The following is a 14,776-nucleotide window of genomic DNA, read 5'->3' as shown; positions in this document are numbered from 1 at the left end:
AAAACTACTTCACGGATTCTCACCAAATTTGCACCAGCCAGACTAAGGCACACCTGTACAATAATCATGCTGTCTAATCAGCATCTTTTTCACACTTGTGAGGTGAGGTGGGATGGATTATCTCTGCAAACGAGAAGTCCTCACTAACAGATTTAGACAGATCTGTGGACAATATTTGAGAGAACTAGGCCTTTTGTGTATATAGAAAATGTTTTAGATCTTTGAGTTCAGCTCATGAAAAATGGGAGCAAAAACAAATGTTGCATTTATATTTTTGTTCACTGTAATTAACACTAAAGAATATTGCACATTTGTATTAAGTGTTCAAGTATTATCAGTTTGTTCAACATCATACCAGGTGCTCATCTGTGGACTAAACCCTCCAAGCCAAGCTTCAGCACGTTCTGGCATCCGTAATCGACGTGGTGACTCTGTCCTTAATTGTGTCGATCATGATGGGTCTTTTCAAATCGCCCTTTGTCTGTTTCCTCACCTGGGACCAATTTGCCAGGACCTAAGAATCCAGACAACACAGTTCCCAGGATCACTGAATCATACAAACACCACAACCACAATAAAGTGTCGATCCTGGGCTTCACATCAAAAAGGAACCAGTTGAGAGGGTTCTGGTATCTGGTGAGAATGCCCCCTGGTCATCTCTCTAAAGAGGTCTTCCATTCATGTCCACCTGGGAGGAGGAGGCCCTGGGAGGACCCAGTAACATGCTAGAGAGATTTTATTTCCCAGCTGGCTTGGGAATGCCATGAGCAAGGTTGGGTAGGATTACTTTGAAAGAATACATGTGGATTACATGTATGTATGTACATACATTTGGATTACTTGTAATCTGATTACTTTTGGATTACATTTCAAAGTAATCCTACCTGCCTTGGCCATGAGATACCCCAGGCAGAGTTGGAGGACTTGGCTGAGGATAGGGAAATGTGGGATGAGCCGCTTAGTCTACTACCACCGTGAACTGAACCCAGATGAGCAGCAGAAAATGAATTAAATAAAATGAAGCGAATCATAACTACATGTACATTGTTTATTAGAATCTGAAAATTTCATATTTGAAATAACACATTTACAACAATATTTCAAATTGATACAGTATGTACAATATTGGTTCTTCAAACATGGCTAATCAACAGGTTTAAAAAAATAAAATAGTTCCACAATCATGATTAAAACACTACGTAATTCTACATTAGCATAAAAAAATCTCACTGCAACAAGTAAAGATATTGCACAATGTTCTCCCTGATTATAACAAATGGATTTTGTATTCTTGCCGTGTTTGCTACAGTTACTCCCCTTGTGGTTCCACAGGTTTAATTTTGATGTGGATGCCGTTGAGCGAGCGAAGCACCAGTCTGGCAACAATTTTGGGTTTCCTCGTGGGGTCCTCTATCAGCTCATATCTCTTCAGTGTCAGTGCAATCACCACTTTCATCTCATTCATGGCAAAGTTCTGACCTATGCAGTTCCTAAAGGAGGAAAATACATAACAAGGAGCGGCAAAGTGAGGAATTTTGGAAGAAAAAAAATTCAGCTCGTACACTTTTTAGTAAAACATCAGTAGTCAAGTGAAACATCAGGAGCCTAGCGAAGGACTTTGCTGCCTGGTGCCACACAAACCATCTACAGCTCAACACCTCGAAGACAAATGAGCTGCTCATTGAAAGTCCAGACCAAGTCTGTGACCAGTTCTGATGAGGTGGAGGCTGAGGATTTCTACACTTCTGCAGGAAACTCCTGTGGATGTTCTACTAGTCTGTAGTAGCCAGCATCCTCTTTTACACTGTGGTGTGGTGGGGGGCAGGCAGCACATCCAAGAAGGACACATCCAGGCTTTACAAACTGAGCAGGCAGGCTGGCTCTGTGGTTGGCATGATGCTGGACTCTCTGGTGACGTTGGCAGAGAACACTGGACAAACTGCTGGACATTATGGATGATACCAGTCACTCTCTGCACACCGCCATCAGCAACCAGAGGAGCCTCTTCAACCACGGACGACTCCTTACCAAGTGCAGACTGAAAAACTCCTTTGTCCCTCAGGCCATCAGACTGTACAACTCCTCACTCAGGGGGGAGGAGGAGTAACAGGAAGACAGAGGATGGGAATGAGAGGAACAATAGTAGCCCATAAACCAACATTAATCAGTATGTCTGGTATCTATATTGTGTGTTTATATTTATATTTGCAAACTGGTTTTCTTTTTTACTATCACTTTTGATGCTCTGTGTGCTTCTTACCCTGTGTGCTGATATACAATGCTGCTGAAACCTCAGTTTCCCCAAGGGAGTCTTCCCAAAGGATCACTAAAATTCTGTCTGATCTAATCTCTAATCTACTCTACTCAGTACCATAATTACTTAGCATGCCTCAAACTTCATGATATCTAGGCTTTGGAAAAAGCTTGGGTGTGTTCTCTGTGAAATGCAGCAAATGAATAAATAAATGAATAACTCATCCCCCCCAAATTAAAAAGGCATATAATGAACATAACCTGGCTAACTGGTTGACTGTGATGCACAAGATATTAATAATAGATCATTAATAATAATTAATTAATAATCAATTAAAAGATAAAATGCACCCTAGCCAGCTGCTACTACGTAGAAAGTAAAGTGTGATGCTTGCTACCTGACCTGACCTGTACCACGTGAACTGCAAAATTAAGGGCTCCAGTGAGCAGGTCGTGATCTAATACATAAATTGAAAACATTGCTTTTGGAACCTGATAACACCTCTGAAGTCATTTATAAGCATTGATTTCTATTTAATCCACTAGATGGAGGACCAGGGTGATCTGCTCATTTGCTGACTTGCCAGAGAGTCGCCATCTTGGTTAGCATCAAACACAAAGACAGAAATCATTGTGGGCATGATCAATGTTTTAAGAGAGTTTCAGGATAAATCTGCATTTTCCGTGCGTTTACTGTGCTGTTACATTTAGTCAAATTCAGTCCCACATTTGTACAGCCAATATTTATCAAAACAAATACAGAAGGCCACTTGGCTTTTAATATATAGATGTTTGATAGCACAGACAGGATCCTTGCAGAGGTAAACCTGAGCATGTTTACCTTACTAAATGTCAATAAAAATTTTAAGATGATTGCTTATATTGTTAACACATAGGTTAGTGTTTTAACTGTTGGCTGATGCTGCTGTCAACTAATTGAACAATGCACTTTAGACCATATGGTTTACCTGGGCAAGATCCAGCACAAAGGTACCTCAGTGTTGAGGATCCCAGCGGTGGAAAAGGCCTAGGGAACGGCCATGTGTCTCCCACATTTTAGAGGTGAAGATGTAGATGTCATCCGGGACCCATGGAGGTCCTGTGGTGCGGTGGATGTGGTGAAACAGTTTAGCAGTGCATGCTCCTATTACAATCTTGATTTAAATATCGGTTGGCAACACTCTACCTTTGATAGTTTTTCCTCTAAGCAATGCCTGTTGACATTTTCAGAGTTACCAAGATTGGCTTATCTAACTGTGATGAACTCTCATAGACGATTCCTTTAAATGGGTGAATGTTAAGCTTTTTATGGATTCCTGACATGCTATATGTTTTCATGAGATGGTACTTAAATCACATTTCATACAGCTTTTATACCTTGATGTGCGCCGAAAAGCACTTAAATAAACAGATTTGACTTTAAGTACGTACATGATCTGAGGACATGGTGTTCAATGTTGACTCTGACCCGTAATAAAACATTTTAACTGATGCAGATGTCATAACCTCATTCCTCTGTAAAATGGATCACTAAAATAATGTCAAACAGTAATATGATGAAAAGGTGTGTACAAACCTTGGACCTGCAGAAAATGGAACAAAGGCATGAGGTGACCTGGAGGAAACACGCTCGGACAGAAAACGCAGTGAATCAAAGACCTACGAGGATACAAGGTTGAAAGTCAAACGTGTGGTATGAAAGAGACAGCACAAAAAGGACATTTGGAGTAAATGAGTATACGAGGGCAATCAAATGTAAAACCATCTTATGCTGCGTTTACACGTAACGAATGCCACGAAGGATACATTCTTTGCCGCTGATCACAAATGTGATGATTTGGGGCACAGGCGTCAAGAGTCCCTAGGAACTGTTGCAACCTGTTAACATGCATTACGATTAATCTCACGAATGATCAGAAACCATTATGCATGGTCAATAATAATGTTCCGCGCTGTTGCACACTATTGCGCGTCCAGTGCATCATTACATTCTGTCACGTTGCGAATCAGGTGAATTGTCTCCAGATGTCTGGCTGCATGCGACTCTCCTCTGGCTCAGACTCGTGCTCTTGAACATAAGGCACTACAGCAGGTGGGTCACCTGCAGGAGCACGCTGAGGAGCACTGGAACGAGACTTAGCTGACTTGGTGTCACTGTCCATCTTTGGTACACTGCAGCAATAAAACTGAATTTGGTGCAGCAGAGTTTAATTGTATGCACATGAGAGAAGTGATTTGTAGTGGCACGCAGTGAAATGCGACGCCACGTTACAATTCGTATCAAAACTTGACAGTTTTTGTGACAATTCTTAATGATGCGTGACAGTATGGACTCCAAGAACCATCACAGGAACCACTACGAATGCTGTCACGCACTATTAAGGATCACCACACTATTAAGGATCAAGCCATAGCAACACGCTCAGTTGCAAACTCCACGACATGAGGCGAAATGAGGGTGGTGTGCAGAGGTTGGACAAAGTCACCATCAAGTCACTTTCAAGTCATGAATCAGCAAGTCCCAAGTCAAGTCTCAAGTCGTAATGACCGCCAGTTGTTTGCAAGCTCACTTGAGACTTGACTTGGGACTTGCAGATTCATGACTTGATGGTGACTTTGTCCCACCTCTGGTGGTATGTGACATTCATGGAAGATTTTTTTGACAGCCAAAAACATGCTCCACAAATATCACGCACCAACACAAACTAAGAGACCTATTCAGATGCATTAAGTCTCGTTAAGGATGCCAGGAATGTGGCACGAATGACAGAAAAATGATGTTCGTAACGCGTCTTGTCTATGTGTGAACACAGCATTACTAACAGAAAAAAGTGAGGGTCAGGTCCTCAGTGAACTTTGTCTCTGTAAATTCACTAACCTAATTGTATTTGTAGGTACAATAAAATTTTGTATCAAAGGAAAAAACAAAAATGTTTAAACAACCCTATTCTAACAACAACAACTCAAACTAGGTTTGTTTGAATGATAACTTTTATGACTTACTAATTATTTTATCCCCATTAATATGAACATTGCTTGTTTTCACTGAAACATTCCGGACTCCGGCTGTATAACTGGAGCAGCTAGCATGCTATAGAGCGGACAGGACCCTCTTAAATGGAGGAAAGACTCGTGGCGGAGGCGTGTGTGTTTACATCCGTGACAAATGGTGCCGGGACTCTGTGGTAGTATGCAAACACTGTTCACCACTGGCGGAGTTTATGATCATAAAGTGCCGTCCTTTTTATCTGCCAAGGGAAATTACTGCAATTTTGCTAGTTGCAATATACATCCCTCCCACCAGCAACAACAACGAAAGGAATGCGGCACTTAGTGAACTGTACCAGGTCGTCAGTGAATAACAGACAGCACATCCAAAAGGTTTCACCATCCTCGTCTGGGATTTTAATCATACCTGATCTCAAGACTGTCCTTCCAAAAACTACACCAGCATGTTGATTTCCCAACAAGGGGGATAACATTTTGGACCCGGTTTACACTACCCACAAAGGAGCATACAGAGCCACCCCCCTCCCCCACATCGGACTCTCTGATGCTAATGCCAGCATACAGACAGACTCTTGAAAGTCACCATAGTGGTTTGAAAGCAGGTGAGAGTGTGGTCAGAGGGAGCCTCCTCTGCTCTTCAAGACTGCTTCGAGACTGGGAAATGTTTAAGCAGGCACTGTAACCTCTTACATCACCAAGTGCATTGATGATGTGACCCACACAAAAAACATCATCACTTGGGTTAACTGGAAGCCCTGGCCGACAGATGACGTCCTCAGGCTGCTGAGGGCCAGAGACAAAGCCTTCAGATGAATCTGGCTTGAGAACAGCGAGTGCCAACCTGTCCCGTGGCATCAAGAAAGCAAAACAGGACTCCACTCACAAGATCACCACCCACTTCAAAGACAGCAAGGACGCACGGAGCCTATGGCAGGGCATTCAGGCCATCACGGACTACAAGCCCGTGCCACAGAGCTGCAAGAGCAACATCCCTCTGCTCAACAACTTAAATCTCTTCTTTGCAAGCTTTGAAACACAAAACAACACATGCCCACAGAAGACCCCTCCCCACGACCAGACCCTGTGTCTCTCTGCTGCCAGCATGGAGAACACTATCAATACCCGCAAGGCAACAGGTCCAGACAACATCCCTGGTTGTGTGCTGAAAGACGGCGCACAGGAGCTTAAGGATGTCTTCACGGACATCTGTAACATGTCCCTGAAGTAAGCCATTGTCCCATCATGTTTCAAAGCTGCCACCATCATACTGTACCTGTGCTGAAGAAATCTGTTCCATCCTGTTTGATGACACCCATTATCATGAAGTGCTTAGAACGCCTTGTCATGGCACACATCAGATCCCCCCCCGGACCCCATCCAGTTTGCATACCGAGCCAAATGATCTACAGAGGATACAATCTGCTCTGCCCTCCACCCAGCCCTCACCCACCTGGACAAAAAAGGATTCAAAGGAATTTTATTGTCATATGCACAAAGAAACATGTTCCCTGCACAATGAAATGTGTCTACTGCATTTAACCCATCCTAATTGCCAGTAGGAGCAGAAGTCGCCATTAGGCGCCCGGGGACCAGCTGCAGATGTACATCCCTGAGCAAACCACGACCGACCCATAACAAACGACACACAACACACGTAGGCCAGCCCGGTACATAAACACATATTAAAAAAAAGACTCATATGTGAAAATGCTGTTCATAGACTTCAGTTCTGCATTCAGCACCATAATACCACAAACAACAACTCATCTGCAAACTTGACAAACTAGGACTCAGTACCTCCCTCTGCAACTGGCTTCTGGACTTCCTTAGTCAGAGGCCTCAAGTAGTATGTGTTGGCAACAACATTTGAAGCAGCATCACAGTGAGCACAGGGGCCCACCAAGGCTGTGTGCTTAGCCCCCTGCTCTTCACCCTGCTGGCACATGACTGTATGACAACCCACAGCAACAATCATATAGTGAAGTTTGCTGACAACACAACCCTGCCGGGTCTCATTACCAGGGATGACGAGACTCAATATAGGAAGGAGGTCAACCTATTGACCATGTGGTGCAGAAACAACAACCTCCTGCTGAACGTCAGCAAGACCAAGGAGAATGTTGTTGACTTCCGGAGAGGTCACACCTAACACCTACCACTGACCATCGATGGGGCTGCGGTGGAGAGAGTAACACCAAATTCCTGGGGGTGGACATCAGTGAAGACCTCTCCTGGACCACCAACATTGTATCACTGGCAAAGAAAGCCCAGCGGCACCTCTACTTCCAGAGAAAACTCAAGCAGGTAAGTGTTCCACCACCCATCATGAGCATATTCTACCGAGGCACCATTGAGAGCACCTCACCAGATGTGTCACTGTGTGGGGCGGGAGCTGCACTGACTGCAACAGGAAAGCCCTGCAGCACATAGTGAACACAGCTGGAAGGATCATTGGTGCCCTACTCCCCTCCCTGAAAGACATATACACCACCTGCCTCACCCGCAGGGCAATCACAACTGTCAGTGATGCAAGCCACTCCACTCACAATTTGTTGAACCTCCTGCCCTCTGGGAAGAGGTATTGTACCCTACACGCTCCCGCACCACCAGACTCGCCAACAGCTTTATCAACCAGGCTGTTAGGAGGCTAAACTCACTCCCCTCTTCACCCTCAGTTACATAACATCCTGGACTTTTAAAGCCTCTGACCCACACAATGACTGTGTCTGCCGTTAACCGCTGATATCCACAACTGACAGAGATTTGAGGCTTGGCAGCGGACTGGGACAGTGTGTAAAACAGATATATTGCGTGCCCATCATGTCCACATCACAAACTAAAATAAGTTGTAGCAAATGCATACAAATTGGCCACGAATGAAGTGTTTTTATTACATCTGCTTTGCAGCTGATTTGCGGACAATCTGTGAATGCATAACAAACACGTCACGTAAACCCAAAGTACTATATGTGGCAGAAAGCGACATACCTGCCAGTCAGTGCCGGTCCGGCTGTGTCAATCCACAAAGACGTAGCTGCTGCAATCCAGGACTTTTATTTAACACCAACAAAAGGAAGAGTTGCTGTTTAGCCACAACTCACGCTGAAGTCTGTTTTCTGTGACACTCTCAAAAAAAAAAAAGAAACACCATCTCACACCCCGAGCGGCTTCCCCCCTCCCGCTCCCCAAACTCATGAACAGATAACCCTCGCATGGCAACACTCTGTGATCAACTTGTCCAAGTCCAGCAAATGCTCCAGAGGCTGTATTGTTGGTGTGAATAGTGATGCTGAAAGGAGCGAGTGTGCTTCTTTTATGACCGCAATGCAGATGCTGTTCACACGCAACACGTGTGCGATGCATTCATAATACACCCGTAATACTGCTGTGATAATCTCAATGTGTCGGATCAGTTTCCTCACTACATGCGTTATATAATTGTGATTGTTCAGCATATATTCGCTATATATTATTAATATATCCGTAATTCATACTGGGAAATTTGTCATTTTTAGCCATTTTTGTTGCGGGCGACAACGAACGCCTGCAATTTGTATACTCAATTCATGCGTAATTAATCCTCTCCCCAGTGGGACAGGGCCCTTAGTTATTGTTTACTTGAATGTTAGATATGGTTGTGTTATTGACTTCCTTACTGTCAGAAATATTTTCACCGTGGGATGGTGGGAAACATAATTGCGATTGCTTTGTATGTGTGGTACATGTGAAGAATTGACAATAAAGCTGACATTGACTTTGACATTTCTGCAAAGAAATGCTCCCAAATTGAATTAGCTCCCAGAGCAAAACAGGACACAGCAGGGAACAGTGCAGCGCAAACATAGCCAACACAGTTGTCATTTTCATTCACAGCACCCACATTCTTCAAAAACTTTGTGGGTTCTTCCATGAGCGTGCTGGTCTGAAAATGAGGTGGGGTCAGGTGCAGTGAAGGGGCATCGCTATTATGAGGCAGCAGAAAGCGACTGTACCATAGACCAACAAAAACATGGTCTAAAGTTGAGCACAGAATATTTTTCTATTCACATGATATAATGATCAAATACCTTACAGAGTCCAGATTATGACATAACTTGGTTTGGCCCATATTTTTATAAGGATTTTCTTCCTCTCCAGGCTGGCAGATGGGGAGCACCAAGATCAGAGCAGAGTGTCCAAGTGCAGGGGGTGATGAGGGGGCTGTCTGTACCTGAAGGGATTGGGTGGATGAAGGAAGATGAGGAAGAAGTGGAAGAGTCAAGTCTGGGAGCATGAGCCATGCACTGACTCATCCACAACCGGATGGAACTGTTCCCAGTCTCAAACGACGAGTCCATCCCCACCTCTCGAATGTAACCATACATCTGCCACTGCTTGTTGATACAGGGATAACCCTTTTGCCTTGTCCATCCACTGGGGCCCTCAACAATAAAAGGAACCTAGGTGTTGGATCATGCACAGCAGAACATGCCACATGGCCAAACTGTTGTTACCAACTGCTCCCCTCACAATGCAAGTGGTACTCCTCAACTGAGTCTCCCTAAGTCCATTAGTTTGACAACATCATTACAGCTGTACCCTAGGATGCTCTGAAGAGACTTAGTACCAAAAACACACAGCTGTCAACTTAGGTAATTGGTTAATGTCCAAGTCTCACAACCAGATAGTGAGACAAGAACCACCAGGACCCTAAAGACTCAGAACATGTTCTCTTGTAAAGGTACTGGCAACACCAAACAATCTGTCCAGTGACCTTGTGACTTCCTAAGCTGTTTCCTGGCATCTCTTGATCTCAAAGGCCAAAGACCTAGAGACATGTGCTGAGATAAGTGAATGTCTCTACATGTTCAACACTTTCACCACATGCAGATACACTTCTGGTGGCTGTGGAGGTGTTGGTGGAAAAGAGGCACTCAAATGTTTCACCTCAGGGTGCTGTGGAGGATGACGGCACTTTCTGGACAAAATAAGTTCATCATCAGAAAACTTTTCACTCCTGAATTTGCCACCTAAATAGCAATGTATCAGGATCTTAATAGATGACATGACTGATTGCTTTATTTATGCCCACAAGTGATGAAATACACACCGCACTTTGTGCACAATTGCACTTTGTGTGTTTAAACTCAGATTACACATGACGTAAATACCATTGCGTACCAAAAATGCAAATGAACTTGTGCTCTGTCCATCAGATTGTGCACCAGATTCTCAAGGCAATGAGTAAGTTGCTGCCCCAAGAGAGGCACTTCAAGAACAGAGACAGTGAGAGGCGTTATGACATTTGGAACCACTGCTCTGTTGTGCCGAATGGAGTCAGTTAAGGTCAGTGGAGGATTGTTGGAGCTTCCTTAAATCCTTTCATGTGCCATTACCACAAGATTATTATAAAAACAAGAACAATCAGAGATTTCTGATGTCTGCCAATCCCGATCTGGATCACCTCCAAAATGCAGTGGAGTCTCCCATGCTCTAATATCTATCTGTGGTGCAAATCTGGTGAGAATCTGTTAGTTTTGAAGTAATCCTTCAAAGCCTATATAAAGTGAAATCTTGATCCAGAATCTGGATGACCTCCAAAATGCAGTGGAGTCTTCCATGCCCTAATATCTATCTGTGGTGCAAATTTGGTGAGAATCCGTGAAGTAGTTTTGAAGTAATCCTTCAAAGTGTATATAAAGTGAAATCTTGATCCTGGATCTGGATCACATCCAAAATTTAATGGAGCCTTCCATGGCTTAATATCTATCTGTGGTGAAAATGTCATCAAAATCTGTGCAGTAGTTTTGAAGTAATCCTTCAAAGCCTATATAACCTTAGTTCAAACCTTAGTAGGAAAATAATACCAAACTGTATTCAGGCCCAAACATTTGTTTGAGAAATAAAATAGAACGTTTTCCTATAAATAATTTTGATGGCATTTAGAACTAACGAATTAATTTTAACGATCAACGAACGAGGTCGGACACATAAAAAATTATTAATAGTGACTCACCAGTATTTCACAGATCGCTCCTCTGCGTCCTGGCGCTGCGCCTTTTCCACTCACATCTCGCTGCAGCAGGTGTCTGTGTCCGTGTGACAAACACAGTTATGAGTAGTTGTTGGCGCTCTTTTCTCTTCTGGGCGACAAGATTCTTATAAACAGATACGCAGAACACAGAACACTGTAAAAAAAAAAAAAAAAGGCATGCAAAATTGGACTAAATACTCCGCGAGACTCCGAGGCCACGACAGGTGAACGGCGTTATAGCGAGGGACCACTGTATTCTCTTTTCACATGTCAATAATTCTTGACGTGGATATTTGCTCGCTCAGTTAATAAGACACGCCTAATCTGTCAGATTTCTTTATTTTTTAAATGTATTTCTGTATTTATTTTATTGTGACAACCGAATGGAGACGACAAAACCTGGTTGCAGCACGGGCGAATTAAGGGAATGATGAAAATACAGTTGTTATTATCAATTTCATTGTCTAAAACGATCACACCACATGAAGTTAAGCTCAGCGCTGCTCTGGCTCCAGGCTCGAAGTCTGGAGAAAAAGGCGAGCAGCGCTGTCTTTGCAGTCAGCGCTGTAGCCACGGATCGTGCTCCATAACAATCTCGCAAAGGCGGGATTTGTATTAATTATTATGTAGTATAATCAGGAAAGTGTTATTTATGTAACATATGCATTGATTTGTATAATGGCACTGTTTATCATGTTGATCATCTTCATTTTTATGTGGATTCCAGCGCTGGTTTATTTTGGTGTATAATTTACGGCACCTCTCGACCTGGTGTATATTTTCAGCGCAGCGTACGCTAACGACCACATTGATAAATGCCAAGTAGCGCAGCCGTTTTGGCGTACACCCCATATACGCTCAAATATCGCCGTACCCAACGTTGATACGAGGCCCACTGACACTAACGCCAGATGCAAGTTATAGCATCCCGTCTGTGAGGAAAATGGGTGTCTTCTGTCTGCACCAGCAATGCATAGCTGCTTGCACCTCTGCATCATTAATATAACGGTGTCCCTTCAGGTGTTCTTTCAGCTTGGGAAAAAGGAAAAGTAAGAAGGCACAAGATCCAGAATGTGTTGGTGTGCTAAGAACTGAACCGCTGCAATGCATCCTGTGTTTTTTAACATGTGTGAGCGAGCATTGTCATTCTGAAGAATTGCATCTTTTCCAGGATGAACCCGTTTCATGTGTACACATACCTTTTATAAAGTTTCCACATATTGGTTGAAGTTGATCGTGTTCCAAAAATTCTGTGAGGACTGCCATGGCACCCACACTTGATGCTGCGCTTCTGTAGTTATGATGGCCGTACCCGACGGGCCTGCTCATGCAGACTTCATGGTCACATTTTTGTTCTAAACTTTTTGCAAAGTTCCTGACTGTACTGACATCCACACAGGCGTCACCATTGACAAGTCATTTATCGTGAATATCCGCAGGTGCACAGGCCTCTACTGTGAGGAATTCAACGATAGATAGATAGTCTTTATTGTCATTGTTACTTTTTACAAAGTCACAATGAAATTGAAAGTGCTTCGGCTCGTGAGTTAAGAGTAATAAATAGTTTAAAAACATAAAAACATATTGCACTGACTATGAACAGGAATAAAACATCTAAAAAGAAAAAATATAAAACAAATTGCACTGTTTATGGACAGGAATGGTACGGTCACAGGTCAATAGTATGTTTCAAAATGCATGTCCATATATGATTTTTTTTTTTACATACAACTGTGCATGAGTTATTTTGAAAGCGAATCTGTGCATGCTTGAAACAGCATGCAAAAATTATTTGGTGGTATGAAAGTCAATAAATAAAGGATTATTCTAGTAAAAATTTCATTTCAATATTTTGCTTGTTATTGAAGTAGTCACGCTGGAGGCAAAACTTTTCAGCTGACCCTCTCATTTCATGCTAACAATGGGTTTCCACACATACTGTATAATTCAATGTGTGGTCACAATGTGGCCAGGAGGTACAGTGGGCTTGTAATCAGAGGGTCCTTGGTTCAATTCCTTATCAGACAGGCAACACACAATAGTAGCTTTGAGCAAGGTACTTAATTCTTATTTCCTCAAATGCTTCCAGTATACAATTGAGCATTTTAGAAGGTAGCACCCTGACATCAGTGTGTGTTTGTGGGTGTGAATTGCTGAATGTGAGGCATCATTGTAAAGCACTTTGAGTGTCTGCATCAGAAAAGTCTAATAGAATTGCAGTTTATTTACTAGACCTACCACTCCATGGTGTTCTTGCCATTCAGGACCTCACTGATCTCGTCCCTGCAAATCTTCTGATGTTCTGGGTTGCAGGCCAAACAGTAGAGGATAAAAGAGATGCCACTGGCTGTCGTGTCATGTCCCTCAAACATAAACGTGTCCACTTCTGCATGTATGTCTTCATCAGACAATCCTTGCTGCTTCTCATCCTGAACCTGAGATAAAAGTAAATAATTAAACAAGAGCAATCTGAGATTTCTTACATCCATCAATCCGGATCCGGATCCCCTCCACAATTCAGTCCAGTCTTCCATGTCCAAATATCTATCTGTGGTGCAAATTTGGTGAGAATCCGTGAAGTAGTTTTTTTTTAACCCTAATCCTTCAAAGTGTATATAAACATAAATAAATAAATAAACGCAGATGGTTTTATTGCATCCTTGGCGGACTTAATAATCTTCTTAAAAATTTTTCTTGATGTGCCTTAAAGTTGAATGGTTTCTATTTCAAATCAGGCTCTAGAGCTTCAGTGAGTTGTAAGGATCAACCTTGCTATTCACTGGTGATATATTCCATAAGAAATACTAATAAATTATATTGATATACGAGGTCTATTAGAAAAGTATCCGACCTTGTTATTTTTTTCAAAAACCATATGGATTTGAATCACGTGTGATTACATCAGACATGCTTGAACCCTCGTGGGCATGTGAGAGTTTTTTCATGGCTGTCGGTTACGTCATTCGCCTGTGGGCAGTCTTTGAGTGAGGAGTGGCCCTCCCTCTCGTCGGTTTTTTCATTGTTTAGGAATGGCTCAGAGACTGCTGCTTTGTTTGATCAAAATTTTTTCAAAACTGTAAGGCACAACTGAGTGGACACCATTCGATAAATTCAGCTGGTTTTCGGTAAAAATTTTAACGGCTGATGAGAGATTTTGGTCTGGTAGTGTCGCTTTAAGGACGGCCCACGGTGCCTGACGGCGATCTGCGCTTCGAGGCGGCAGCGTCTCGCCGTTTCAAGTTGAAAATTTCCACATTTCAGGCTCTGTTGACCCAGTAAGTCATCAGAGAACAGAGAACTTTCAGAAGAAGTCGGCATGAGGAGTTTATTCGGACATTCCATTGTTAACGGACATTTTGTAATGAAAGAACGTGCGGGCAGAGTCGCATGTCGGGCCGGACCCGACTCTGTGGGAAGTCCTTACACCGACAGAAACACCCCATAATCTCTCATCAGCCGTTAAACTTTTCACCGAAAACCAGCTTAATTTCTCGAATAGTG

At 43.0% G+C, this 14,776-nt stretch overlaps 1 protein-coding gene across 1 annotated transcript; it reads right to left on the bottom strand.

The window, feature by feature from the left end:
* Positions 1–1,040: 1,040 nt before the first annotated feature.
* LOC117513427 (cytochrome P450 4B1-like) lies at positions 1,041–13,795 on the bottom strand. Its single transcript, XM_034173611.1, has 6 exons — positions 13,513–13,795; positions 9,473–9,701; positions 7,060–7,209; positions 6,000–6,103; positions 3,830–3,912; positions 1,041–1,490 (listed from the first exon to the last, which is right to left on the bottom strand). The coding sequence occupies exons 1-6, from the start codon at positions 13,762–13,764 to the stop codon at positions 1,310–1,312; spliced, it is 999 nt and encodes a 332-aa protein (XP_034029502.1). The 5' UTR covers positions 13,765–13,795; the 3' UTR covers positions 1,041–1,309.
* Positions 13,796–14,776: the final 981 nt, after the last annotated feature.

Source organism: Thalassophryne amazonica, chromosome 7 (assembly GCF_902500255.1).
Source record: "Thalassophryne amazonica chromosome 7, fThaAma1.1, whole genome shotgun sequence".
Classification (NCBI taxonomy): Eukaryota; Metazoa; Chordata; class Actinopteri; order Batrachoidiformes; family Batrachoididae; genus Thalassophryne; species Thalassophryne amazonica.
The sequence above is the reverse complement of the archived record's forward strand: the minus strand, read 5'-3'. Positions and strand labels throughout refer to the sequence as shown.